The 24,891-nt window shown below is 54.0% G+C and overlaps 3 protein-coding genes across 6 annotated transcripts; 1 reads left to right on the forward strand and 2 right to left on the reverse strand.

Annotated features, from left to right (window-relative positions):
- The first annotated feature begins 255 nt into the window (after window positions 1-255).
- On the forward strand, window positions 256-3,170 carry AMIGO1 (adhesion molecule with Ig-like domain 1). The gene is made up of 2 exons (XM_012648521.1): window positions 256-592; window positions 1,009-3,170. Exon 2 carries the CDS (start codon window positions 1,096-1,098, stop codon window positions 2,575-2,577), a length of 1,482 nt encoding a protein of 493 aa, XP_012503975.1. The 5' UTR covers window positions 256-592; window positions 1,009-1,095; the 3' UTR covers window positions 2,578-3,170.
- Window positions 3,171-12,406: 9,236 nt separating this feature from the next.
- LOC105813736 (cytochrome b561 domain-containing protein 1) lies at window positions 12,407-14,763 on the reverse strand. Of its 4 annotated transcripts, XM_012648513.1 has the most exons (4): window positions 14,562-14,709; window positions 14,287-14,331; window positions 13,718-13,729; window positions 12,700-13,449 (listed from the first exon to the last, which is right to left on the reverse strand). In XM_012648513.1, exons 1-4 carry the CDS (start codon window positions 14,707-14,709, stop codon window positions 12,917-12,919), a joined length of 738 nt encoding a protein of 245 aa, XP_012503967.1. In that variant the 3' UTR covers window positions 12,700-12,916. The 4 variants fall into 4 exon arrangements, with proteins under 4 accessions (XP_012503968.1, XP_012503967.1, XP_012503966.1 ...); XM_012648514.1 differs by lacking the exons at window positions 13,718-13,729; window positions 14,287-14,331 and adding an exon at window positions 14,005-14,042 and having other exon boundaries at window positions 12,407-13,420; window positions 14,695-14,763; XM_012648512.1 differs by lacking the exons at window positions 13,718-13,729; window positions 14,287-14,331 and adding an exon at window positions 14,005-14,042 and having other exon boundaries at window positions 12,700-13,420; window positions 14,562-14,736.
- Window positions 14,764-16,038: 1,275 nt separating this feature from the next.
- Window positions 16,039-24,842, reverse strand: ATXN7L2 (ataxin 7-like 2). The gene is made up of 11 exons (XM_012648516.1): window positions 24,707-24,842; window positions 22,734-22,799; window positions 22,243-22,347; window positions 21,614-21,824; window positions 21,031-21,221; window positions 20,342-20,424; window positions 19,710-19,963; window positions 18,684-18,879; window positions 18,421-18,542; window positions 17,122-17,917; window positions 16,039-16,247 (listed from the first exon to the last, which is right to left on the reverse strand). Exons 1-11 carry the CDS (start codon window positions 24,831-24,833, stop codon window positions 16,233-16,235), a joined length of 2,166 nt encoding a protein of 721 aa, XP_012503970.1. The 5' UTR covers window positions 24,834-24,842; the 3' UTR covers window positions 16,039-16,232.
- Window positions 24,843-24,891: the final 49 nt, after the last annotated feature.

The following is a 24,891-nucleotide window of genomic DNA, read 5'->3' on the forward strand; positions in this document are numbered from 1 at the left end:
AGAAGAGTACTGGGGGCGGGGGCGCGGGGGGTTGGGCATGGTGGCAGGGGAAGTAACAGAGGAGCCTGAGGGACCAGTGCCCCGCTTCCTGAGTTTTCATCACCAGCTCGGCGTCCCGGGCACATTCTCAGAGAGAATGACCCCACGCGGGGACCGCGGCTGGCGACCCCGCGCGCGTCCGCCCGCCGGGCTCCGACACAAACACACGCACGTGCGCCCCGCCCCCGCCGCGCGCACGCGCTCCGCGGCTCTGGCGGCGGCGACGGGCGCGCGCGCGGTGCTCGCAGCCCCCACGCCGCTCTCTCCGCTCGGATCTCGGCGCCTCCCGCTCCCCGCACCGCTCCACCCCAGGCCTGCGGACCCCGCAGCGGCGGCCGTGGTCGGTGGGTTCCGGCGGGCGCGGCAATCGGGGCGGCGGCGCGCGTGAGCAGAGCGGAGCCCGGCGAGTCCCCGGGCGGGCGGCGATGTTGCCGGGCGCTGGCCCCTGCGTAAGGCGGGCGCTGTGACAGGCCGGCCGGTGGGGCACCGCCGAGGGAGGCCGCGACGGAGCTCCCGGACCAGCCATGGGCTGAGACACGTCCTCGCCGAGCAGGTGCAGTGACCAGAGGTCCCGGGGGGAGCCCGTCCCTACAGGCCCCGGGGGCCCTCAACCCCATCAGGATGCGTCCTACCCATCCCGGGGCGCTGTTGACCTTCCCTCAGCTCCTCCCAAAAGGCCCTGTCGACCCCGCCTCCAAATCCGGCGGTGCAATCCCTGTGACCCCCAACAGTTCCTGACATCCTGTGCAAACCCCATTTTACACCCCTGTGACCCCAGCGCCGTGGGCTCTTGTGCCACCTCCTTTTCTGCCCCAGTATTTTGAGCCCACCCCCTGCACAGTGCCTGGGAACTACTCAGCATCTTTCTCTTCTAGCGCAACGGGGGTGGAGGTAGGGGTGGGAGGGAAAGTGGGAGAGGTGGTCCTTCCTTGTAGAGTCCTCTGTGACCACAAACCCATGTCTCTCAAGTGACCTTTCTGTACCCCGCCAGAACATGCCCGGGTGACCTCCTCCCAGATCTTCCTTGTGGCCTTCCTCGCCCACTCTAGTGACACTATGCAACCCCAGCGTGACCTGCGAGGCCTCTGGCTCCTGCTGCTGTCCTTGTTCCTGCTCCTTTTTGAGGTGGCCAGAGCTGGCCGACCCGTGGTTAGCTGTCCTGCCGCCTGCTTGTGCGCCAGCAACATCCTCAGCTGCTCCAAGCAGCAGCTGCCCAACGTGCCCCATTCCTTGCCCAGTTACACAGCACTACTGGACCTCAGCCACAACAACCTGAGCCGCCTGCGGGCTGAGTGGACCCCCACCCGCCTCACCCACCTGCACTCCCTGCTGCTGAGCCACAACCACCTGAACTTCATCTCCTCTGAGGCCTTTTCCCCAGTACCCAACCTGCGCTACCTGGACCTCTCCTCCAACCAGCTGCGTACACTGGACGAGTTCCTGTTCAGTGAACTGCAAGCGCTGGAGGTGCTGCTGCTCTACAATAACCACATCGTGGCGGTGGACCGCTCCGCCTTTGACGACATGGCCCAGCTGCAGAAACTCTACTTGAGCCAGAACCAGATCTCCCGCTTCCCTCTGGAACTGGTCAAGGAAGGCGCCAAGCTGCCCAAACTAACACTCCTGGATCTCTCCTCTAACAAGCTGAATAAGTTGCCCTTGCCCGACCTGCAGAAGCTGCCAGCGTGGATCAAGAATGGGCTGTACCTACACAACAACCCCCTGCACTGCGACTGTGAGCTCTACCAACTCTTTTCACACTGGCAGTACCGGCAGCTGAGCTCCGTGATGGACTTTCAGGAGGATCTGTACTGCATGAGCTCCAAGAAGCTGCACAATGTCTTCAACCTGAGTTTCCTCAACTGCAGCGAGTACAAGGAGCGTGCCTGGGAAGCCCACCTGGGTGACAACTTGACCATCAAGTGTGACACCAAGCAGCAGGGGATGACCAAGATGTGGGTGACACCAAGCAATGAACGGGTGCTAGATGAGGTGGCCAATGGCACGGTAACAGTGTCCAAGGATGGCAGTCTTCATTTCCGGCAGGTGCAGGTCGAGGATGGTGGTGTGTATACCTGCTATGCCATGGGGGAGACTTTCAATGAGACACTGTCTGTGGAGTTGAAAGTGTACAATTCCACCTTACACGGACACCATGACACCCTCAACACAGCCTATACCACCCTAGTGGGCTGTATCCTCAGTGTGGTCCTGGTCCTCATATACCTATACCTCACCCCTTGCCGCTGCTGGTGCCGGGGTGTAGAGAAGCCTTCCAGCCATCAAGGAGACAGCCTCAGCTCTTCCATGCTTAGTACCACACCCAACCACGATCCTATGGCTGGTGGGGACAAAGATGATGGTTTTGACCGGCGGGTGGCCTTCCTGGAACCTGCTGGACCTGGGCAGGGTCAAAATGGCAAGCTCAAGCCAGGCAACACCTTGCCGGTGCCCGAGGCAGCAGGCAAGGGCCAACGGAGGATGTCAGATCCAGAATCAGTCAGCTCGGTCTTCTCTGATACACCCATTGTGGTGTGAGCAAGATGGGTTGGTGGGGAGATTCTGCCCCAGGAGAGGTAATACCCTGAAGGATATGAGGGGATGGAAAGAGAGGGCTGGCTGGCCAAGGGAGTGGGTTCCGCCTGACCTCGAGGGAATTGGTCACAGGTACAACAGAGGGCAAGACCCCAACCAGGGCGTGGCTGCCATAATTTTCAAATATGGATATATTAATTCTCAGGCAAATGCTACACCCTTACCCAAAGCCCTGACAATTCTCAATGTGGTAGAGGAAGAGAAGCGTGTCTGAGCTGGATGGGAATGAGGAAGGAGTGAGGGGAAAAGCAGCTGCCCTAAACTTTTTTGAGGTCATCACTAGCTCCTTAAGAGAAAACCATTTGGAAAAAAAAATTTTTCTGTCTCTGCCCACCCACACCTGTGATGTTCTGTGTGTTGGGGGAGCTTCCACAGGAGCCACACTTGGGGAAAGCTGTGGTATCTTCTTTGGTCAGGAAGTCATACTTCTCATTTGGGGAAATTGGAAATCTTTATAAAATGAGTCAGGAAAAGACTGAGACCTCAATCAATAACACTCCTCAAATCTGTTGAGATAAAGCCTTCCTTTTTCCTGATAAGCCCTGGGTGGATGGATCTTTGCAGGAGCCTGGCCTTTTGCCTGTTTGGTTAAGGCAGCAAGGTGGGATGTGCCTTATCCTAGGACCAATGGCACAGAGGGGTACAGCATGAACTGACAGATCTGTGTCACAGCAGAAGTGCCAGTGCAGAACTTTTAGATGGGGGGTGAACGCTAGATAGGCTAATTCCCTGGTTGGTGAAACCCTTGGTTAGCATTAGATTCCCAGCATCTGTGTGTCAGACCACAGTGGGGGCTGCTAAAGGCAGAGCTTTTATGGATGCCTGCCACAGATGTGGTACATGGGCCCGCTTCACACTAGGAGGATGAAGGTAAATCTGCCTCTATTATGTAGCATCCAGCTGGACCTACCTGATTTTCTGTGTATACCATCTCTTCATTCAGTCTCCCTATCAAGCTCAGATGGGATTCTGAGTTTTCCCAATACGCTGCTCTGCAAAGGGAGGGGCCAGGAAAGTCTGGCCCCAGGTGGGTTAGACTGGGCTTGGAGGTAGAGGGGACCTGGTATGTATCTCCTCTATACTGACAAGGATTCCTCGCTCAGAGATCTCACTCCTGCTGCAAAGCCAAAGCATGGGATTTTATCATCAGAGGGGTTGGAATTGGGTGGTCTCTGCCTCAGACTGGCAGTTGGGAGTGGGTCTTAGAGTTCTGCCCTCTCCACAAGATTCCACGTAATCTGTAGCAGAGACAATGAGTAGCGCTAAACTTTCAGAAGGAAAGTTCTGCCACCCCATCTCTCTCAGTCAGAGCTCTGTGCAGTTGTGGTTGTCAGGTCGGAGGAACTTAAAAAAAATGTGCCCAACATACGTTCCATCCAAGATTGCAGAATACTTTGGGTATGGAGATGACTGATCCCTTTGTTTCTCTTTGATTATACTGCATGCCCTGGAAAAGTTGCTCTGAGCTTTGGCAGTAGGATGAGCAGGGCAAATGTGAAAATGTTTTCTGACATTGGTCTTTCTCAGTGTCTCTTCTCTCCCATATTTCTTGTCCATTGGAAGTTCTCCAGATCCTCTAGTTTTCTGACATGCTCTTTGGATTCGAAGAGGTGTTATTTACCTGCAGGTGAGGGCTGCTTGTTAGGAGGGCCTGACTTAAACTTCCTGTTAAGATTGGGGAAGGGGACTAGAACTCAACATCTTCCCCTTGTCTGGTCCTGGGATCTCAAGACTGCTGTCCATCCTTTATTAGTAAGCTAGTTTTGTTGAGAGAGAGGTGCAGCATTTCCCTCAAGTACTTGCATGCTCATAGGTATGCATGCTTATAGGTATGCATGCACACCAGCACCTTGACTTCCATCAGGACCGTGAATCTGTAGTCCCCACTAATGCTACTCTCAGAATGGTCTCCATCTATGTGCACAACTTCATGCACACAATTTTTTGCCCTGTAGGAGAGACAGTGACCATGCCAGGCTCCTCAAATACACAAACTCTTGTACTTTCATTTCTGACCTCCCTGAAGCTTCACCCACATCTCCATGGCACTGAATGACTTCTCTGCAAAAGCTGGGGTTAGGAGAACCATGGGTTGAGGACCTTGGGAGAAGGGATGGTGAGCTAGCTGGTTCTTCAGGCTCCTCAGAAACCTTCCTTAGATTAAAGGCTATATATACGAGAAATTAAGATAGAACTAGGTCAATGAAGGACCCAGAAGGAAACGGGCAGGGGGCCAACCAGCTGTGAGTTGTTCTTCCTATGTTAACTCCTCACAGGAGAAAAAAGTTGTCTGGTTATACTCCAGAGACTTCTGAGGATTTTGTTACTGGAGCTATAGGAACCAGGACTCCCTCCTCAGACTTAACCAGGAAACCTGGGAAAATCTCATTTCCATGCTACAGTTTCCCCTCTTGGCACCATCTAGGGCTCTGAAAATCTTTAAATTGCGTGTCAAATGATGCAGGCATTCTGGTGGAGCTCTTGAGGACCAGCAGGGCCATTTTCTTCATTAGTCTCACCCAGTTTAGGGAATGGGAGAAGGCCAGCAGCTCTGAGTCTCCCTACTCTATGCACTAGGTTGGTCCTTAGTTTGAGACACCTGGTAGATGTGCCTGGCTGCCCCAACAAGAGATTTAACTGATTAGCTTCTTCCTGTGGTTTCAGTTGATAGAACCCAAAGGTAGCCTTTTAAATGGGGGATTGAGTACTCAGCATATGTAAGCTAACTAGAGCCCTGTGTAGAAAACTACCAGGTATGGTTATAAGAACAGGCTGAGATCACCTCCTCCCCACACTCCACCCTGCACCCATAAACCAGACATGTGTCCCAGGAAGCAGGTGTCCCTGGAGACAGAGTGTGACAGAGCTCTACAATCTATGTAATTATTTGTGATTTTTTTTTTTGGCCTATATTTATGGGGCTCCCAGGAAGGGGCCAGGAGAGGGTACAGCCCATCTGGGGAGAGCAAAGCCTACTGATTCCAGTTTTCTGTGTTCTTACCTCTGTACTTCCTTGTAGCCCTGCTGGCAAAGCAAGCAGGCCCCCCATGTCCAGAACCCCGTTTCTCCCACGTGTGTACACCCAGGCTGGCAAACCTTGGAGCCTCTGGGCTCTAAAAACTAGACAATGATCATTAAACCTGGCTTGAGTCTCTGTTCTGGCACAATATGACTGGTTTATTTATCTTTTCAGCCTGTGGGTGGGGTTCACTGTACCTCAGAAGAGTGTGGCCTGTCTAGGGAGAGAATCTTCAAATAAGGACATGGAAATCCACATCTCAGCATTAAGATACATCAGGGGTCAGCATACTTTTTCGGTAACAAGACAGATAGTAAATATTTTGGGCTTTACAGGCTACATAGTCTCTGCTACAACTCAACTGTGCTGCCTTAGCAGGAGTATAGCCACAGACAGTATATAAATGAATGATTGTGGCTCTGTTCCAATAAGACTTTATTTATGGACATTGATATTTGAATTTCATATAATCTTAACATGTCTTGTGAGTTTTTTCAACCATTTAAAATGTAAAAACTATTATTAGCTCACAGACCACATAATACTAGGCAGCGGGCTGGTTTGACCAACAGACCATAGCTTGCCGACCCCTGAGATAGTCTCAGAAGAAATATCAATATGGCTTTAGAGTTCAGAAATCCCATGACTTGGGCCTAAGGCATGTAGATAACGAAGCCCTCCTGGATCCCTGGGGAGGCGAGTTGCCTCCCTGTAGAGTTCTTTAGAAGTTTGGATCAAGCCTACTAACCATACTATGGGAAAATGCTTGGATTGGATTTTAAAAAACAGTGGGAAGCAGCTTACGTTCACAAAATTTTTTATTATTACCAGTCTGTTTTCCTGTTGTAAATGGTAGCCATCTTAGGCTAAAAGTATTTTCATCTTAGGCTAAAAGGTTAATATTCAATGACAGTTTAATATGTCCTAGGCATTGCATGGAATGGAAAAATGAAATCCTCACTTTTTTGGTACAAACACAGCCTACCAGAAATTGGACTGGAGTCTGCACTCTGACCATGCTAATTCTTTGGCTACTCTCTTGGTGCCTCTAGAAAGGAATTGTCAGGGTAGATGCCAAAGGGGGAGAGGAAATGATATCAGGAAAAAATAAATTAAAAGAATCAGTATTTGAATAATTACCTAAGTTTTTACATTCATAAAATCCTCACCAAAGGGCAGCCCTCCTCTATCTGGAAAGTTGTCTTTTTCACTTCAGGAGGAACAACCAAGATGATGAGGGATGGAGACACCTAACAGCCAGCCCCGTCAGACAAGTCAACCTTGGCAGACAATGAAATTTCAGCTGCTGATGCCAGAGCACTCCTGTAGTCTGCATGTATGGTTTCTGATCTGCAAAGCAGTTTTTGCTATGGCTAAAAGTTTGGCCAACAGGATGAATCTGGTAAAGAGAACAGGTCTGGGGAAGACTACTTGGAGTTCCCCCTTCTATTTTAGCCCATGCCAAGCCCTTAGATTCTGGCTGAGATGTGCAATTTTGTCTACCATGTCTTACAGAACTTCCCCTAGCTCCTCTTAGGCAGCACTTGGGGTGGGGGCTAATATGACCGTTGCCGTTAGAACAGAAGATGCGAGTTCAGTGTATTGGCTCGCCTGGCCCCTCTTCCACCTGGTCTCTCAACTTCTCTTTCTGCGTTTGCAGTTCTTGCACCACTTACCTTATCTCCCAGGAAACCAGTGGTGAAGCTTCACTTTCCCACATGGCAGAAAAGGCTGAGGCCCCTGCAGTAGGATGATGAGCCTGTGCTGGATGCTTCCTCTCCAGGGGCTTGAGAGAAGAAGGCTAAAGCAGCTGCCAAATCAAGCCCCTTTATCAGGCTTATACACTGTCAGGTGGAAAATACAAAATGGATACTTAGACCTGCCCTGAGGCCTTCCAGTCTAGTCAGCCTGGTTACTCTCCTTGGATAACAGGTTGTGGAACCATGGCTTAAGAGAGCCAACCTCCAGTGAGCCAGGACATGGAGTCCTGCGGTGGGACTTTGCGTGCCCTTCAGCACTGGCATACATACAGCGAGAGTCATCGCCCCCAAAGACACCCAAAGATGTATGTGTGTGTGTTTGCACAAATGCCCACACAGGTTGGGGAGTACTGGAGTTGGATAGTACTTTGTGCTGCTTTTCCCTCACTTCCCACTGCTCCCTCACTTGGTTGTAGTTTGCTTTTGGTATGGACCTAAGCAGAACTGGGCATCGTTAGAAAGCACCATAACTGGGAATCTGCTTTAAAGACCGGGGTACTAGGGGCCACTCATGTATACTCAGTGAGATAGAAAGTTGACTCTTCAGATACTACAGAATAGCCTGAAGTACTTCCTTAATCTGCTTCCAACAAGGTTAAAAACTCATCTGGGAAATTGACAGTAGCAGGTGGATTAAAAACGGGCATTGTTATTGTCTGACAACACTGGTGACTACAGCCAAGCCTTCCGGGTCCGGGCAAGGTCATCTTACTGGAGGTAATTTATATCTGCGTTAAGCCCAGTGCTGGAGATTGGCTACTTCAAACCGCCCTCCATGGTGGTTCTGGGGCATTATCCTCCTGCCTTTCACCTATGTTTTCTCTCTGCCATGCTGGCGAGAACCGCTGAGGCTATGCCCACAATGCCTGACTAGCGATTTGTTTCTGGATCCCGGGACAGAAAAAACAATTAAGAGAAAAAGCAAATATTCAAGCCTCTGCCTGCTATTGTTCCTGCCTCTCTGCATCCACTCCAGACTGCTGGCTGCTTTCAGACAAATGGAATGGAAAGTATCCTTCCTCCAATTTAAAATTTAAACAGAACTGCTTTCATGGTGTGTGTGCGCGCATGTATTTTAATTCTGATAAAGCACTTTGAGGAGGAGGGGACTGTGATCCTACTCCAAGAGCCTGAAACAAGGAAAGGGAAACTAAGCTTTGGACCCCTGGAAGCCAGGGTCACCGCTCTGCATCTCCAGTGCCTGAGGCAGGCGTTGCTCCCCGGTGGCTACAGGGGAAACCAGAGGGTCAGGGTGGCAGTGCTGTGTTCATTACTATTGCTCCTCTCTTCCCAGCTTGTCTGCCCCACTGTTCCCTCAGAAGGCAGAATTAAGCAGGAGAGATTTAAATAGACTTGTGACTTGCAGTCCAGAAACTTCAGATTGGACCTAGGGGGCAATTATACTGACTCCCAGATCTGTATTCAGCCCCATGACTTGAAAACACCAGGTAAGCAGCACTTAAGGCAAACTTCAATAGTCATAGCCTTGGTGGCATTTCTGGCAGAAGTGGATAAGCACTGACTTTGCATCTAGAAAGAAATGTGTCCATGTTCTCTTAGGATGACCAGCACAACCTGAGACTCAGGTCCCCTAAGCATCATCATCCATGACTGCTTACTGCCTCCCTAAGAAGCATAAAGCCCAGAGCCAGGCTCAGTGAAAGAGATAAAGACAACATAATAATACCACCTGTTTACATTTGTTTAATGCTTTGAATTTTCCAATGCCTGTTAACATTCGTTCTCTCATCTAACCCTCACAACATCCCTGTGAGGTAGGTCAAGCATCAAGTGGTTTGTCCATGACCACACCAGTGTTAGGGACTAAGTAAACCCATAGTGCAGGTTTCCCAGCTCCCAGGCCAATGCACCTTTCGTTTCATGATACACTGTCTTTATGCCAACCAGACACAGGGGCATCAGGGGCACTTAGGCTTGCAAGGAGCACCAGCAATGCTGAGGTTGAGGCATAAAGACCAGGGTGCCCCCATGGAAGCCAAGACAGGTAAACAGAAGGGCAGGAGTACTAGAGGTTCAAGGTCAACAGCTGTCACTGACACCACTAGTCTCAGCCAAGCATATACTGTGTTCTCTCCATACCTTGATCTTTGTCAGATGCAAAAGGCCTTATTGGTTTACTGAGAGGACTCTCAGTGCCCATTCCCAGAGGAGAGAAGCCTCAAGGCGTGGCTAGGCAACAAGACTCCTAAACTCCCTCCCCTCCCACAGTGCCTCCCCATTCTGTTACACTCGCAGCCCAGGAATAGGGTGACCGGAGGGCTGGCTGACTCAGCCTGCAAGTGCTTAGAGATCTGGAGCTGAAAGGCTCCACCGCCATTCAGCTAATGATTATTATTAACTCCGAACAGGCCTTGGCACAGCAGCCAGCTGGCGCAGGGAGGATGCCTGGGTCTCCCACAGTGAGGTTTTAAAACAAGACCCACAGCAGCTATACACAGGGTGGCAGGGTGGGGACAATGAGAAAGAAGGGACAGGCCAGCGTCAGGGAGCGGAGAAGGGTAGTCTGCCTTGTGAAGGGTCGGGGGAGAGGAGGCACAGGCTGGCAAGTGACTGCAGCCTACCTTTGATGCAGCTCAAGAGCCAAGGTGAGGCTGGACGACATCCCTAGACACAGCTCCTGCCATTCGACACCACACCCAGCCACTGCTAAGGGTGGTCACAGGAAAGATCCGGGCTCGGGAAGGGTACTCAAACCCAGAAGAGTAATCTCATTACCATTCAGATTTGGATACAAAAACCATCTATATTTCTAATGTCCTCAAGGTTGAGTCTGAATATAATCAAACTTGGAATATAATCAAATTTGGAATCAAGGCTTAGTGAGCTTGATATGAAAATTTGTGCAAATGACACGCAAATTTTTTAAAATCTGCACTTTTTTTTTTTTTTTAAACTCAAAACAGGCTGACTACAAGCAGCTTTCCCTAGCCAGGGAACAAGGGCAAAAAGGCAGCCATTTGCTGCTCCTGCAAGGCTTCTGCCTCCTTGCTGAGGAGCCCAACTATACCCCAGACATTGGGAGATACAGGGAGGTGGGAGAATAGCAGGCGTGGGGAGGAGGGAACGCACCAGCAGGAGGCACATGCAGCTGGTAGCCACTGAGATCCCAGCTGGAGGAAGAGCGCCCTGGCACTGAGGTCTAATGGTTGTCCAGCTGCTGCCCCAGGATGTGAGGGCAGGTGGTGATGGAGGAGAAATGGAAAGACAGGAGGGGAGGGAAGTCCCCCCTACAATCTGGCCTGCCAGGAAGAAGGGCCCCCCCCCCCGGTGACTTACTCCCTATACTGCAGTCAGACCTGGCTAAGCAGGAGGAGACCACCTGTGCCCCCATCTCTACCCTGTGCCTCTGCCCTCCAGGCCTGCTGGTCAGAGAGGCGACAGCTGGGGCCCCTTCTTCCTGCAGAATAAAAATGACTCCCCCTTCCTCCCAGGGCTGGGAATAGACATCAGATGGCACAGCCCACGCAAACTGCCGGCTGTCAGCACGCCTGCCCGCCCATCAGCCCCCGCACCACCTGGGAGGAGGCAACACCTCAGGCAGGCTCAGGCTTTACGCATTGCCTGCTTGCTCTCAGAGCAAGCCGGTGCCCTTTACCTGGCCCTCCGACCCTGCCGCAGATAGGGTGAGACCTCCGACAGTGGCCGTGATGAGAAGAGAGGAGATGGAATCCCTGGATGAAAGTGACCACCCTAGGTGCGACTCCCCTCCACACAGCCCCAGTAACCATTTCTTCCATGTTCACACCACACCGGACGGTTTGAGAGGGGAGAGACGGCAATGAAAGAGACAGGAACAATCACCCCTCTGCACGACAGGAGCCTCCTTTAGATGCTCATTGTCTAGAGAGCTCCTGGGAGATGCAGTGTCACCCAGGAGGAGCACAGTGAGGTACACTGAGAGGACATTTCTGCCCTTGCAGTCCCCATTCCTGTACTACTGAATCACACTAACCTCCTTACTTCTGAGCGACCCACAGAGGAGGACCCGAATCTTCGGAAGACCTGGGACATCCAAAATACTGACATGTAGAAACGCCTCCCCGTACTCCCGGGAACTGGAGCTCCAGCCCCACACCCCAGACCTCCCAGAGTTCCCTGTGAGCTGTAGCCACCTGGCTCAGCAGCAGCTTTCCTGGCTCAGGTGTCCTCAGTCCTTGCCATGATCTATGGAGGTCCCATCTCCCCGACTGAGCCAGACCACAGCTAACCAGTCTGGCATCCGGCCCTCACCACCAAGGGCAGTCTGGGGAACTACTTTCAGCTGCAACAAGGAGGGGTCTCTGCAGGGAAAAGGCGCACCCCTCATTTGCCAGCTGGCACCAAACTCAGCTCCCTCTTGAGCCAAAGAGCTGGCAAAAGACAACAGCTGAGGAAAGCTTAGATAACAAGGGGAGAAGGGCAACCAGGGAGACTTTGTTTTCCTTGTATAGAAAAGCCCACCCCACTTCCTTGACCTTTATTAAAAGCTTTGAAATAGCTCCACGAAGCTATGTGCTAAGGCAAGAACCTGAGCCCTAAGAAGGGCAAAGCATGCAATGCCCTGAGAATGGATGTCAGGAGAAGCAGCCAGGTTCTGCAGCCCTCAAACCTAGATCCTGACGTGGGCTAAAGGAAGTCCTTAGCTGGGCTAAGCAGCCCAGCCAAGAGCCATAGGCTTACTGAAGCCAATGGCCTTCTGCTCCTTTAAAACCTTTAAAGTGACTTTAGTGCCTTTACTGTCTTGGAGTCCAGAAGACCCTCACCTGGGTCCCTTCTCTCCACAGTGCCTGACCCCTTCTGCCCCGGCCGAGGGTCCAAATCAGCATAGATTTCTGAAGGGCCCCAAGGACAGACCTGTCTCTACAGAGGAGTAAAGGGAGAATGAATGTAAGAATTACATCCCGAGTCTGCTAAGTGGTCCACATGGTCCAGAGCTGGGAGGGTGTTCTGTTACATCAACCTGATAGACACTGAATATTAGAGATGGAAGAGACTTAGAGATTGTTTAGAAACATTTCACAGAGAGAAAAATGAGTCTTAAGATATGGAACTAACCTAGGTTCACATAACAGAGCCTAAGAGGACATAACCCATAAACAAGACCCATGGGCTCTCTATATTATATCACACTGCTTTCTCAAAAGTGACCCAAATATCCATGGCTGCCATTGATAACTTATAGGAGCCCAACTCTTCATCAGGCAAACAAGCAAGAAATGACCACCAGCGCCATCACCACCACCACCACCACCACCACCACCCAATACTCAATCTCCCATCAAGGAGTGAAGGCTTCAGGACCAAGGTCCCCATCACCTTCCACTTGAACTCAGTACACTTCCCCATTCTGGTCCACTGAGTTATCCCTCAACAATAGCAGCTCCTGGCCCAACTAAGAAGTGCAAAAACCTGACCACTTCTGAAGTTGGGTCCCTTGTAGGTCACCAAAGGAACCACTGAAGTCCAAGACAAGTGTTCCATCTGGATTCAGAGTTGGAGGAATTCACATTTCCATTTTCTTCCTTGGCAAGTAGGAGCTGGAGATCTGGTGCATGATCACGAGGGCTGGATAGAGGGGCAGCGCCAGGCATAGGTACCAGGCTGCACCTTTGATCTGGGCCTGGAACCACACTGAGTACATGCTCAGCAGCACTGTCACTGTGGCCATCAGGTAGACCACCAGTCCACAAGTCAGATGGTAGAGCTTGAGGCGAGCCACCTTTGAGACCCTGGCTGCCCGCGGACAGAGAAGGCAGAGCCCACACAGTGCCTGGCCACCGGTGGCCAGCAGTGTCAGGGCCCCTACCCAGCTGTGCCAGGACACCAGATGGGGTAGCTCACTGCGGGTCCTGCTGGAGATGATGAAGCCGAGGCCCAGGGCTGCAGAGAGGATGGCTAGAGTCTGCCCTGCCCAGTGGAGCCGGATCCGAGCCTTTCGGGAACAGAAGAAGAATGGGGAGTGCTCGGGCGAGAAGAGTAGGATGGCCTCAGCCATGCAGAGGCAGAACTGTGAACATAAAAAGAGGGCCAGTAAGCCTCAGGTCTGGCTTAGGGGCCTGAGAGAAAGGAGGTTCTCTCATACATCCCTACCAGGACAAAGGGTAGGGGCTAAAGAACTTCCTCCAAGACCTCCTGGTCAGCATTTCTGGGAACCATTGGGAATCAGCACTTGTGTGCAGGTCTCGTCATTCAAGCTGACATTCCCCAACCCCAGCCTCTACAGACAATGACTTCCATTTCGTGACCAGTGAAACAGCAAATGTTAAACTTACTCCTGAACTTTGAGAGCAAGGGAGGAGACAACTGGACAACACCCCTTCCACTTCCTCCTTTCAAGCCCCAGGGGAGAAAGAAATATCTTCCATGCCCTTCCACCCTTTTCAACCACCTGATCTTTTTTTTTTTTTCCATGTAAGGCCCAGCCCTCCACGTTTCCAAGTCCCATAGGTTGCAGGGAAAGATGGGGTCCTAGCTGGTTCCCCCACCTCCCTGTGCCTTAGGAAAGCTGACCCTTCTGAAGGCTGGATGTTTCCCTAGGGGTGAAGCTAGACGTATGCAAACAATCAGTTGCAGACAGAAACCCCAACTCACCGCCAAGGCCATGAATACAGGATGCCAGGAGAAAAGACCTGAGAATCAAAGAGAAGAGGCTGACGGCTGGGCACCATTGTTCCTGTCCCCGTAGCTAGCTGGAACCCAAACAATCTGGCCACAGGAGAAAGGTCAGTGTACCATCCCCAATCCTAACCGGAAATCAGGAACTCGGGGCAAAGTGGGGCAGGCAAGGGGCCTCCCCATAAGTATGCGCCAGTTTGCCCTGGGTTCCCCGTTCGGCACCTCTCAGCTGTCAGCCCAGTCAGTCCTAGAATAGACATCGCCTTCCTCCTTCACTTGTATCCTCTATCGGGGCCCCGACTTCTGATGTCGGTTCGGTCTGTTCAATCGTTTGCCCTTCCCCCCAACACTCAAAGCCCCACCCTTCCAGGATCCCCCGGGGCCCCGCCCCACCAAGCCCTTAAACCCTTCCACGGTCTGCCCCTCCACTGCTCGGGGACCCTGCTCCACGTCTCCCGGCGCTCCGAAGCGCTGCCCCGCCAGCAGCTCGGCTCCGCCCCCTTCCACGGCCCCGCCCCGCCCCGCACACTCACTGGTTCCTGGCCGGGACAGCACAGTCAGAAAGATGGTGAAGCCCAAAGCTACCAGGTGCGCCAAGATCCCACTGCCTCTCCGCAGCCAGCGGGTCAGTCTCGGCTCTCTTGCTGGGGCGGGAACCAGACCTACCTCCAGAGGCTGCATGGCCGTGCCGGGCCGGCCCGCACACTCCCGCTGGCAGAGCCCGTCTTCCGGGTTTGCGATTGCAGAGGCGGCGGCGGCTGCAGGAGAGGCTCCTCCCCGGGGACGCCACCGGCAGTGCAGCGGAGTCGCCACAGCGCCCTCAGGGGGCGGGGGGGAAGCGCGTGCGTCCGGGAGAGGCCCGCTCCCATGGTAGTCCATGGGCAGAAAGGGACCGGACACCTCCCAGCCCACCTTCCTTTGTGTCTGTGTGTCTACAGGGCCTAAATCCCAAGCAGCCTGCGGAAATTACATTTGTGGCAACCAATTCTGGTGAAACCCCAAATCACACAGTAGGTACGCTGAACCAAGAGTGAAACCAGTGTTTTGAGCAGCCTTCGGTAGTGGATTCCCCGGCTGCTCGCTCTCCTGTCATCTCCTCTTCTGTCTTGTTAAGGGAACAAGATTCCTCCCTGCCTAAAAACAAGGAGAATAAAAGGAGAGGACAAGGCCAAAAAATAGTGCCCTACACCTGGTGAATTCAGGTTTGAGGACCAAAGCAGGGAGATGCAGGTCCCATCTCCTATCTGCACAGCAGTTGTCCCCAGTGAGATAAATGGAAGAACTAGGACACCCCCAGCCCTGCCGCCTCCTCAACAGCTGCTCAGCCCTAAGGAGCCAGGTGAGCCTGAAGGACCAGGGCATCCCACACCACAAGTTCTGCAAGTGATTCTATCTTTTCCCTTCCTGCCTCCAAAACAGGTGTGGTTCAGCCTAAGGAGGCCTACCTGGGAGAGGCTCTGCCTCTTCCTTAAGAACAAACCCATAGGCTGTCCAGTAGAAATCAGGGACATCCCAGAGCAGTTACCAACCCAGCTCAAGCTCCCTAAGCGGTTGAGAAAATGAGGCTGCTGGTAAGAGGGAGGAAAATGCAGGAACAGTTGAAGCAACTGAGGCAATAATTCAGAGAGGGATGGAAGGCCTAGGATCACGGGAAGACCGGAAAAGGGCCACAAGCCAACTCCCACAGACCCTCAGCGCAAGGGTCCCAGAGCAGCGGCTGTCCACCCCCGAAGTTTCCCTTCCCAATAGGACTGGAATAGTCTCTGGGGTCAAAATTCTGGGGAGCCTTGCTCATTCAGAGCCACACACCTCATCATCCTATCTGGAGAGAAGACCCCCAATGATACAAATCCCAGACATTGTCACACTATTTAAAAGGACCAAAAAACCAAAAAATTAAGCCTAAGACATCTGCAGGCAAGCTACGGGAGCTGGGGCCTGGCTGCCTATCATTTCAGCCTCCCAGGGCGGGGCTGGGCACAGTAAGGACACTCATTTTTTTTACTTTTTCTTCCTTTTCTATGTTTCTGTTTTTATATTTTCTTAGCAGCAACAGAACAGGGAGACAGTCTTGAGGTATTTTAAAGAATTTTTTTTCTTAAAAAAAATAATATAAAGTTATAAAAAGCGGCAGCAGCCTGGGGCCCGGATCTGGAGGGGAGGAGGTGCTGGCGGCTCCGTTGCAGTGGGCAGGCACTTTCTCATTAATGGGCTTTTGACTGCAGGAAAACAAGAGGCAAGAAACAGGGTCAGGGTGAGGGCCTACCAGTTGTCCTACCCAGTGAACTCTGTGGACTATAAGGGCTAAAGCTTGATTTCCTTGTGCTAGGCTGGTGAGTAAAACCAAGCAAGGGGGACGATGAAGGCCAGCCCAACAGGGGCCGCCTGGGTAGTGAAGTTGGAGAGCATATACGGTTTAGGCCTGTGCCTAAACCAGGATGGCATCCCTCCGTCCCACCTCCAGTAAGTCCCTCCTTGCCGAGATCATATGGATAGCCCACGGCATGCTACTGCAGGGATCCCACCAGAAGAGGCAAATAAACCTGGCTGCAGGCTTCACTGGCAACCCTAGGGAACTTGCCTGTCGCCTGAAAACCTAGAGGGGAGCACATGTGCAAGGTGGGCATGCATGCACATGCGGAACCTCGAGTTGCGTACCTGCCCTTTAATGCCCTGATTCCCAGAGGAAGAACCAGTGAGTAAGACCAACCCACCCACCTTGCTGCTCAGCATGTTAGGCCACGGCTCAGGAACCCAAACTCCCTTTCCTTCAAGGGACAGAAGTGGCTCCAGTACCTGGAGTGAGGGCCAAAGCCAATTCAGAAAGAAGAGGCCCTTTGATTAAACCAAAAGCAGGGGTAGAGAAGTGCGGTATCTCCTTAGTCCCAGGGAAAGGGCTGGGGATAGGGCAAGGTCCACCAGGCGAAAACAGGTTCCCTTGTTAAGAGCTGACCTAAAAGGGGATAGTCCAGGAACTCTCTCAACTTCCCCTTTCTCCCCTTTCCTGCACAAACATCGACTTAGCACCTTCTCTGTGTCAGGTAGCCACTGTGTACCCCACCCCCATCCATCTTCAGGGAGCTGGGCTGGTACCTTCAGTGTAGAGCACTTCTCCTCAAAGGCCAGGGCTGGGCCCGGCTTCTTGCGGCGCACAGAGCAGGCCACATCAGCCGGCGCACTGGCCTGACAGTGCTTGGCCTTCACTGGCCGGCAGTAAGTGGCCAGGTTTTTCCGCTTCTTGGCTACCTCCTCCTCAGAGAGGCAGTTGGTGGGCAGGGCCCTGGCTGGGTGTCCAGCCACTCCCCGGTTCTCCAGCTGAGAAGCCTTGACCGGTGTGGGGGGCTGATGAGGGGAACCCCGACAGTCCAGGGGCCCTACCCGCTTCACTCTTGGCCCCACTGTCCCGTTAAGCCCCATGCTCAGGGCTGTTTTAGTCTTGGCCGAGAGACCCCGGCAGCCAGAGGGTTTGCCTTTTCCAGTGGGCTCCAGGATGCAGGTCCGTTTGAAAGTGGTGGGGCCAGGGGATAACTTCCGCTTTCGAGAAGGGGCTTCCACCTCGGCCCCGTCCTTGGCTTTGGATGACTTGCTGGCCTTGGACGGTGGCAGCTTGCTGAAGGACGGGGATGGCGTGTTGGCAGGCAGTGGTGAGGTGATAGCCTGGCTCCCGCCCATGCACTCCGCCTGGCTGCAGGCGGCTGCCACACTGGGGGAGCCTGCAGGGTAGCTGGGGACAAGGCTGTCCTTGGTGGGGGGCGTGGAAGCTGGGCAGGCAGGTCGAGGCGGTGGGCCTGGAAGGCGGGGGCAGCTGCCCATAGAGGATGGGCTCAAGGGAGCAGATAAGGGGGAACTGACAAGATGGGATGGAGGTTCAGCCGCTGGTGGGATCTTCCTGTAGCAAAAAGAAAGCTCTGCTGTGACCGTGAAGCAAACAAGGCCCTCCCCCAAACACGCACTAATCTCTCTGCCCCACCTAGAAATGGCCAGCGGAGCCCTAGAGTTGCTGCCATCTGCTGGAAGATGCTGGAACTGAGGGTTAAGAAGAAGGCACAGGCATAGAAAGGAATGAACTACTAGTGTATATGAACTAGTAGGAAAACCCATTAAGAATCTCATTTTAAATCTTGGTTTGGGCATCCGTTAACCCTGGTTACCCGAAAGGTACTGGAAGTGATGGATAAGCATCTAGATTCATCCTCAGACCACCCATTCATGCCCTGCCTTAGCTGATCTCCTGGCTGCTAAGTGTTCCCACCTCTTCACGCCACTCCCCATTTTGGGTCTTCCTGGAAAACAGCCAAGGTACACCTACGGAGATGTGTGAAGGATCAGGGCTCCTGAAACCCATGTATGCCTGGGGCCTGGGAAGGGGAGTTCTGGGCCCGAGAGACTCACTTCCACATGTGTGAGCTGAGGTGCCGTTCCAGCATGGAGCTGAGTGCCGAACAGAACCGGTCCAGCCGGCGGCTAAACACGTAGCATCCTGGGCTCACCAGCCGGCTCCCAAAGGTGCAGAACTGGAGGCAGAAGGAAGGTATATAGTTTGTAGGGCCTGAGGTGCAGGAGGGCATCTGCACACAGGATCTGACCTCCTCCCCATAATGTGGGCCAGGAAGGCTGGGCCAGCCGCCCCCCAGCCCCCTGCCCCAGGTCCTTACCGCCTGTGGCCGTGGGGGCCGGGTTGCATAATGGCAGTCAGGGGGGAGGTGGAGGTCGTCAGATGTCCCCTCCTCCTCACTCTCCTCACTGGAGGCCTGGGCCCCACCCCGGGGCAGGGGGAAAGGGAACAGGCCTGGGTCCCCATCACCACAGGGGCCTTCATCATCCAACTCACTCTCAGAGGAGGCCCGGGACCTGGAAGGGCCAAAGGGGATGTGAGGGCAATGTGACTGGTGTGGGGTCAGGGTAGGGGTGTCCCTGAACCCACCAAGCTCAAAAAGCAGGGCACCAGGGCAGACACCCTGCCGGGCAATCGGAGGAAGACAGAGGGAAGGACAGGAGGAAAATGATAGAGCTCACAGAGTAAGAGACAGAGAGACCAGGGGCCACAGCTCCCCAGGGATTCTCTCCCCAGCCCCTTCACTTCCCAGACCCTTCCTCCTCAGGGGGAAAATCTGCTCCAGGTTCGCCTCCTCCAGAAAATCTTCCAAGTTTAACTGCACCAGGCTCTGGTCAGCCCAGTCAACTCTCTCAGCCCCCTTCTCGCATCACATATTCCTGTGAGCCTGTCTGTGAGCTGAGCCTGTTTCGTGTCTGCCCCTCGTGTGACAGGCAGAGACGCGTGTATGTCTCCTTCGGCAAGGCAGGCTCTCCCCAGGGTCCAGCGTAGCCTCTGCACACGAAGGGGCCATTGAATGAATACACAGTAGGGCTACCTCACCCAGGACCATGACTCTTGTGCCTCCCCAATTACAAGGTTTGGCCTGTTGGAGGCAGCTTGGAAAATGTTCGTATCCCAGGTATTGGATCTGGCACACTACAGAGAAGCAGGGGTACTGTGGTATGCTTGGTTAGGAATAGAGGAGTCACCTGCTTCCACACCACTGCCGAGCCCCAGGTATCCACCCACGCTCAGGACCGAGTGAGCACATCTTCCAGGATACTCTCTGAGCCTGTCTCCAGGGGTTCCTATGGCTTGGGGGCCAAGTATCCCCAGGTAAAGTGGAGCTGGATCTTGGACGTACCTGGGCAGTGCACAGTATGGGTAGGTCTGCTTGACACGAGCAGAGAAGGTGCTGCTCGGAGCAGCCACCGCTGCCACAACCTGGACTGAGGAAGGGAGCTCCTGGGAGGGGCGCTCGAGAGCTTGCTCCTTGCGCCCTGGGCTCTTCTCCTTGGGAGACTCCCCTTTGCGGGAGTTGGCCTTCAGCTCTGCCACTAGCACATCGAAGTCCTTGGCCCGGCCCTGGACCTCCCGGCGCTGGTGTACAGAGTGGATCTAGAATACAGCAGGGTGGAGGGTTGGGGAGGGGAGTGAGCTGAGCAGGGGTGAGGGGCAGCAGTATGCTCTGGCCTGGGCAAGAGGAGAGAGAGGGGGTGTGAATATGCTTGCGGGTGTGTTTGCGTGTCTTTGTTTCACTCCCCCACGGTGCCAAAACCCTTCTTTGGGGTGGGGGGATCTGCAAGCCACCCCCTGCCTACCGATCCCACTTTGTGCCCCCTGGGGGCAGCCTCCTCTCTCCTTCCCAGATGTGAGCCTAACCCTCATCCCTCAAGCTGAATCTTCAACAACATCTAAATTCCTCTCCTTGCCCAGGGAAGGAGAGGGCAAGTCCTGTGCCGTCCACCCTCATTGTGCAGGGGGAGTGGGGGTTACCTTGCAGGTCAGCAGACGGGTACAGATCTTTTTGGTCTCTGGATTTATTACCCCACACTGCCTGTTGAGGTCGCACTCCTTTCCTGTGGGGAAAGCAGTTTCAATGAACCTCAAGGCCATTTCCAGGAGGCCAATGGAAGGATCTAGCTTCTTCCAGCCAAAGGACTGGGAAGAACTGGGACTAAGGCAGAAGTGCCTCCAGGCCTCAAGTCTGGGCTCCACCTTCCAGAGAAACTCCTCTGGACACCAATATCCTCTGCTGGGCGTAAGAACCATCCCTATCCCCATTCCTATCCCAGACACTCATTTTGGCGACTTCAAGCCCAAAAGGGGGCAACACATATCAAGAAACAAAAGCAGCCACAGGCTTCTGAGATGCCAGAGAAACCAGCTGTGAAGTGTGTCTGGTGCCCTGGATCTAGGTGAGAAAAGAGGTAAAGGTCAACTACCTAAGGGAGGAAGAACTTCACCTCTTGGGCATGGGCTCCCTTAGCCTCAGTCAGAAGACCTGGGCTGCAGAGAAGCTTCCCAGGGAGCAAGTAGGTGAAGAGGTGACAGGGGTTCCTGCACCCTGTCACCTATCATGGCCAGGCCCACCTTTTCCTGACCTCCCCATTGGGCCCGAGGACAAAGCAGCCCAAAGGAGTCCTCACTCTATCTTCCTGAGCCCCAAGACCACAACTACTCACGAGCCATCTTCCGGTGGGTTTTGGGGGGCAGCCTGGCCCCACCAGGCTCCTTTTCAGGAGGGCTGCCTTCGGTCCGGTGACTGGACCCCTCATTGGGGATTATCTCGATGCTCTCTCTGCCAGGAGGTTCTTTAGAAGGGGGAGCCATGGGAATTTTTCCAAGGGAGTCCTTGGTGAGGCTGCCTGGCTGGCTAAGAAAAGCAGAGGGTGGGGCCACCCTGATTCCGTGTCCATCAGGCTTCGGGAGACTGGACATCTTCTCCAGATTCACCACAGGCACGAAAAGGCTACACATGGAGAGAGGGTGTTGGCTGGGGGGCAGGGAGGCTGGGCCTGGGGCCTGGACTCTAGCCCACAGCCATCTCTTTCCCAGCCCTGGAACTTGGGTGGGCTCCAGCAGGAGTGTGGAATATGGGAAAAGGAGCCCCCACATTCCCTGCAATACATGGAAGGGAGCTACAGATCGGGTGGCTGCCTCTTGCTATGAACACCATCCCTCGACCCAGGGCTGCCTCCACCGGTGTCAACCCCTCCCTGGATTGGGGTCAAGGCCAGTCTTAGGGAGTCTCTAGCCTCTCCTTACCAGAGGTTGTCCTTCTGGGTCTTCTCAGGAGGCTGGTGGCCACGGTTCCGGGACCCCTGGCCCTTCTCCCTGGAGGAGGTTTTGGTGGAACCTTGGGCCCTACAAGCTGGGCCCTGCCCATTCACTACATGGCATTTCTGAGAGCTGGCAGGGGCTGGAGGTGGGGGTGGGGCCCGAGCATAAAGCTTGCTGAGGGGCCCATGTCTTCTTTCTGTCACCAGGAGGTGGAAAGAGTAATCGAGGTGAGTGGTATCAACTGCCTCCTTCCCCAACTTCCTCCTTCCCCAACTTCCTAACCCTGCCCATAGACTCACATTAGAGAATCTGGGTTTCCATAGTTTAGATGGTAAATTTGCCTCTTTCCCATTCGAATTTAAGCCTTTAAGACTCAAACTTCTAGACCCAGCTTCCTGAACCTCTTAACTCCTCCCTTAACTCCACTGGATGCTAGAATTTTGTTCGAACAACAACCCTGACCCCCCACAATGCTCTGAAGCCACCCCCAGGACCTCCCTATGTCCAACACCACCCTCCATTACCCCACATGACCTCCCGACTGACCCTGTCTTCACAGTTCCATATTCCACCTTCCCCTGTCCCCTCTATCTCCTCCCTAGGATTCCCCTCACCGCAGTGCTTCTGGAAAGCTTGAGGCTTCACCACTTGGCTGCAGTGGTTACACACAACCAAATAGAAGTCGTCATGGGCAGGGCAGTGCCCGAAGATGGACATGTCTGCAATGACAAAAGCCCTTATCACTGGGGCCGGGATCCCACGGTTTCTCTGTAAGATTAGAGAGCACTCCCATCCCACCGCTCAGAAGGCGCTTCACCTCCCAACTGATGTGACAGGCTTTATGCTGGATGCTCCCAGCTCCCAGAGTTCAATCTAAGCAGTCCCAAAGTACATACACTTTCAGGTGAGTGGGGGGCAATCACCTATGATTAGGATCTCCAACAACAGGTCACAGGAGCCAGGGCGACAGGCTGACTCAGACCTATCATAATGAGGATCCCCAGACCTGCTGCTTCAAGTAGCCACCTCCTTCTAGCATGTGATGGAAGAGGGGAGGGTCTCCTGTCTGCCCTGGGTCCCAGCCCTAATGTGTGTTGACTCCCACCTTCTTTAATGAGGGTCATGGCATCCAACTTCTTTGTGTTTTTGCTACTCTCCTCCAGCTCAGCCCCTAGAGGAGAAACAGAGCTCAGAAGGACCACCCCCTTCCCAGAAGCCCCATCTCCTACCCAAGCAAGGCATGCAGCCTGGCAGTAGGAAGCCCACAAGCTCCTGGTGCTGAGGACCACTCGGAGAACCTTTCAGTGGGTCATTCTCAAGTGCCCATTCTTCCTTCACCTGCCACCTTTGGAATGACTGGCCCCATCAAGAAGAATCCAGCCACCTTTCCTACGGCTCCTTCACCTCAACGTGCAGTTCAGGGTTCCACTGCTGACTAGTTGGGTGATTGTGGGTAAATATCATCTCATTTCTGGGCCTACTTCCCCATTTAAAGGGGAAACAGTCCTTAACAAATTTTTCTGTAGATCCCTGAGACCCCTCTTAAGATTTCTCAATGGGTCCTGTCTGCTGCTCGGTGGCATCCCAAACACTCTCCCAGGTGTCCACCCCTATGAACTAAATTTTGCTTCACCTGGGTTTCCACAGCATTATCAAAGTTACACCCAGCTTCTTGGGTCCTACACTGATAAGGATAGTCACAAAGCAGAGAAACTGCTGTCTTTTGGCCTTTTGGCATCTTCAAAATCTCCTTGGTCACCCATGCAAGCCCCTGCCCTTCTTAGGGAGGCTTTTGGCAGGGGTTGCCCTTGTACCTCAGTTTCTGGTTTAATGACAAAAACATCTTAGCTGTGCAAAACAGCTCTTTCCCCATCCCCCTACCTTACTCCTCCCCCCTTCCTCCTCTACGCCCCCTCCCTGTCCCTTGGAAAAAAAATCAATTCTGAGTCACCAAACCCGTCTGACTCCATTTCCGGTTCTCAATGCACCCAGACCCTGACAATGGCCCCATCCTTGCCCACCCAGCATGGGGCAGTCCCAGGGTGGCCTGGGCTCCCGCTTAGGTCTGCTCTCTGATGCCCACTAACAGATAGGCCCCTTTCTAGGATGAGAAGATTGTTGACAGTCTTATATAATAACCAGATATGAGGGGTGGTGGGTTAGGCATGCAAGAGACAAGGGGCAGCTCCCACTCTTCCAAGTCCGTTAAATGCACTGTAGGGAATGATGGTGAGAACCGAGCTGGGAGTCAGATGTCTCAGAGGAGAACAAGTGTCATTAGAGACCCCTCCATGCGGTCTCCTTCTCCACCTCTTCTCACTTGAAAACTTCTTCAGGGGCGTGATGCCTGCTGTCACCCCCAAAGGCCACGAGGCCAGGTGTCCCCTGGGGCCAGGAGACAAAGATCAGAAGAAGGGGCTGTAGGCCCACTCACTAAAGACACTCAGGGGCCTAGAGAAGGTGGGAGTCAGAGGAGAGAGCCAAGAGGCTGGGCAAGAGGCTCGCGAAAGGACGGAGGGTTGAAGGCATGGATGGATGGACCGGAGGATGGAGGGACAGAGGGAAGATAGATGGATGGACGGACGAACTAATGCGGAGGGGGTGGGGGTCTAAAAGCACTGCAGCCGGCAGGCAAACGCCAAAAAAGAGCAGGAGGTGTGGGGCAAAAGACGAAGGAACAAGAGGGGTGAGGAGGGGGGCACAGAAGTGGGGTGCGTGGGAAACACGTGGAGAGGACTGTTGCGGATGAGGAAAGCCGGAGGCAGGTGCAGGAGGGGCGGGAGATGGAGACCAGCAGGCAAGGAGAAAGATAAAGGCAAGTATATGTGGGGGCAGATATTGGGCACTGGCAGAGGCAGAGGTGGGCAGGGTGGGCTGCGAGCGGTGAGCCGGCGCTAGGACCCGGAGGCGCGAAGGTGCCGGATCGGGCGGGCACTAGGACCCGGCGGGTCCTTTGTTTGGGGGGCCGGGGAGCCGGACGGCGGCTCCTGTCGGCGGCTCCCCTCAGCTGGCGGGGGCCCGGAAGGGGGGAGGGGAGATAGTGATGGGGTCCCTGGACTCCAGGGTGGCTTCACTCACCGTCGGCCGCGGGCAGGTCGGCCCGCTCCACCCACGAGCTCCAGCTCTGTCCCGCGAAGTCATCGAGACTCGGCACCCGCCGCTCCAGAGCGGCCATTGCTGCCGCCGCGCGTTCACGCACCGCCATCACCGCCACGGACGCGCGCCCGCCCCGGCGCCGCCGCCGCGCGGCCCCCTCCCTCCCG

Source organism: Propithecus coquereli, unplaced genomic scaffold, assembly GCF_000956105.1.
Source record: "Propithecus coquereli isolate 6110/MARCELLA unplaced genomic scaffold, Pcoq_1.0 Scaffold289, whole genome shotgun sequence".
In the NCBI taxonomy this organism is placed as follows: Eukaryota; Metazoa; Chordata; class Mammalia; order Primates; family Indriidae; genus Propithecus; species Propithecus coquereli.

Bases quoted from the DNA above. Each gene is read 5' to 3' on its own strand.
- AMIGO1 (XM_012648521.1), top strand. From the start codon at position 1,096: ATGCAACCCCAGCGTGACCTGCGAGGCCTCTGGCTCCTGCTGCTGTCC.
- ATXN7L2 (XM_012648516.1), bottom strand. From the start codon at position 24,833: ATGGCGGTGCGTGAACGCGCGGCGGCAGCAATGGCCGCTCTGGAGCGG. The intron at 21,825-22,242 runs GTGAGGGGAATC...TCCTGGTGACAG, and splicing joins AGCTTTCCAGAAGCACTGCG to AAAGAAGACATGGGCCCCTC. The intron at 18,543-18,683 runs GTAAGGACCTGG...TTCTGCCTCCAG, and splicing joins GGCCCCCACGGCCACAGGCG to TTCTGCACCTTTGGGAGCCG.
- LOC105813736 (XM_012648513.1), bottom strand. From the start codon at position 14,709: ATGCAGCCTCTGGAGGTAGGTCTGGTTCCCGCCCCAGCAAGAGAGCCG. The intron at 14,332-14,561 runs GTGAGTGTGCGG...AACCGACATCAG, and splicing joins GCTGTCCCGGCCAGGAACCA to AAGTCGGGGCCCCGATAGAG.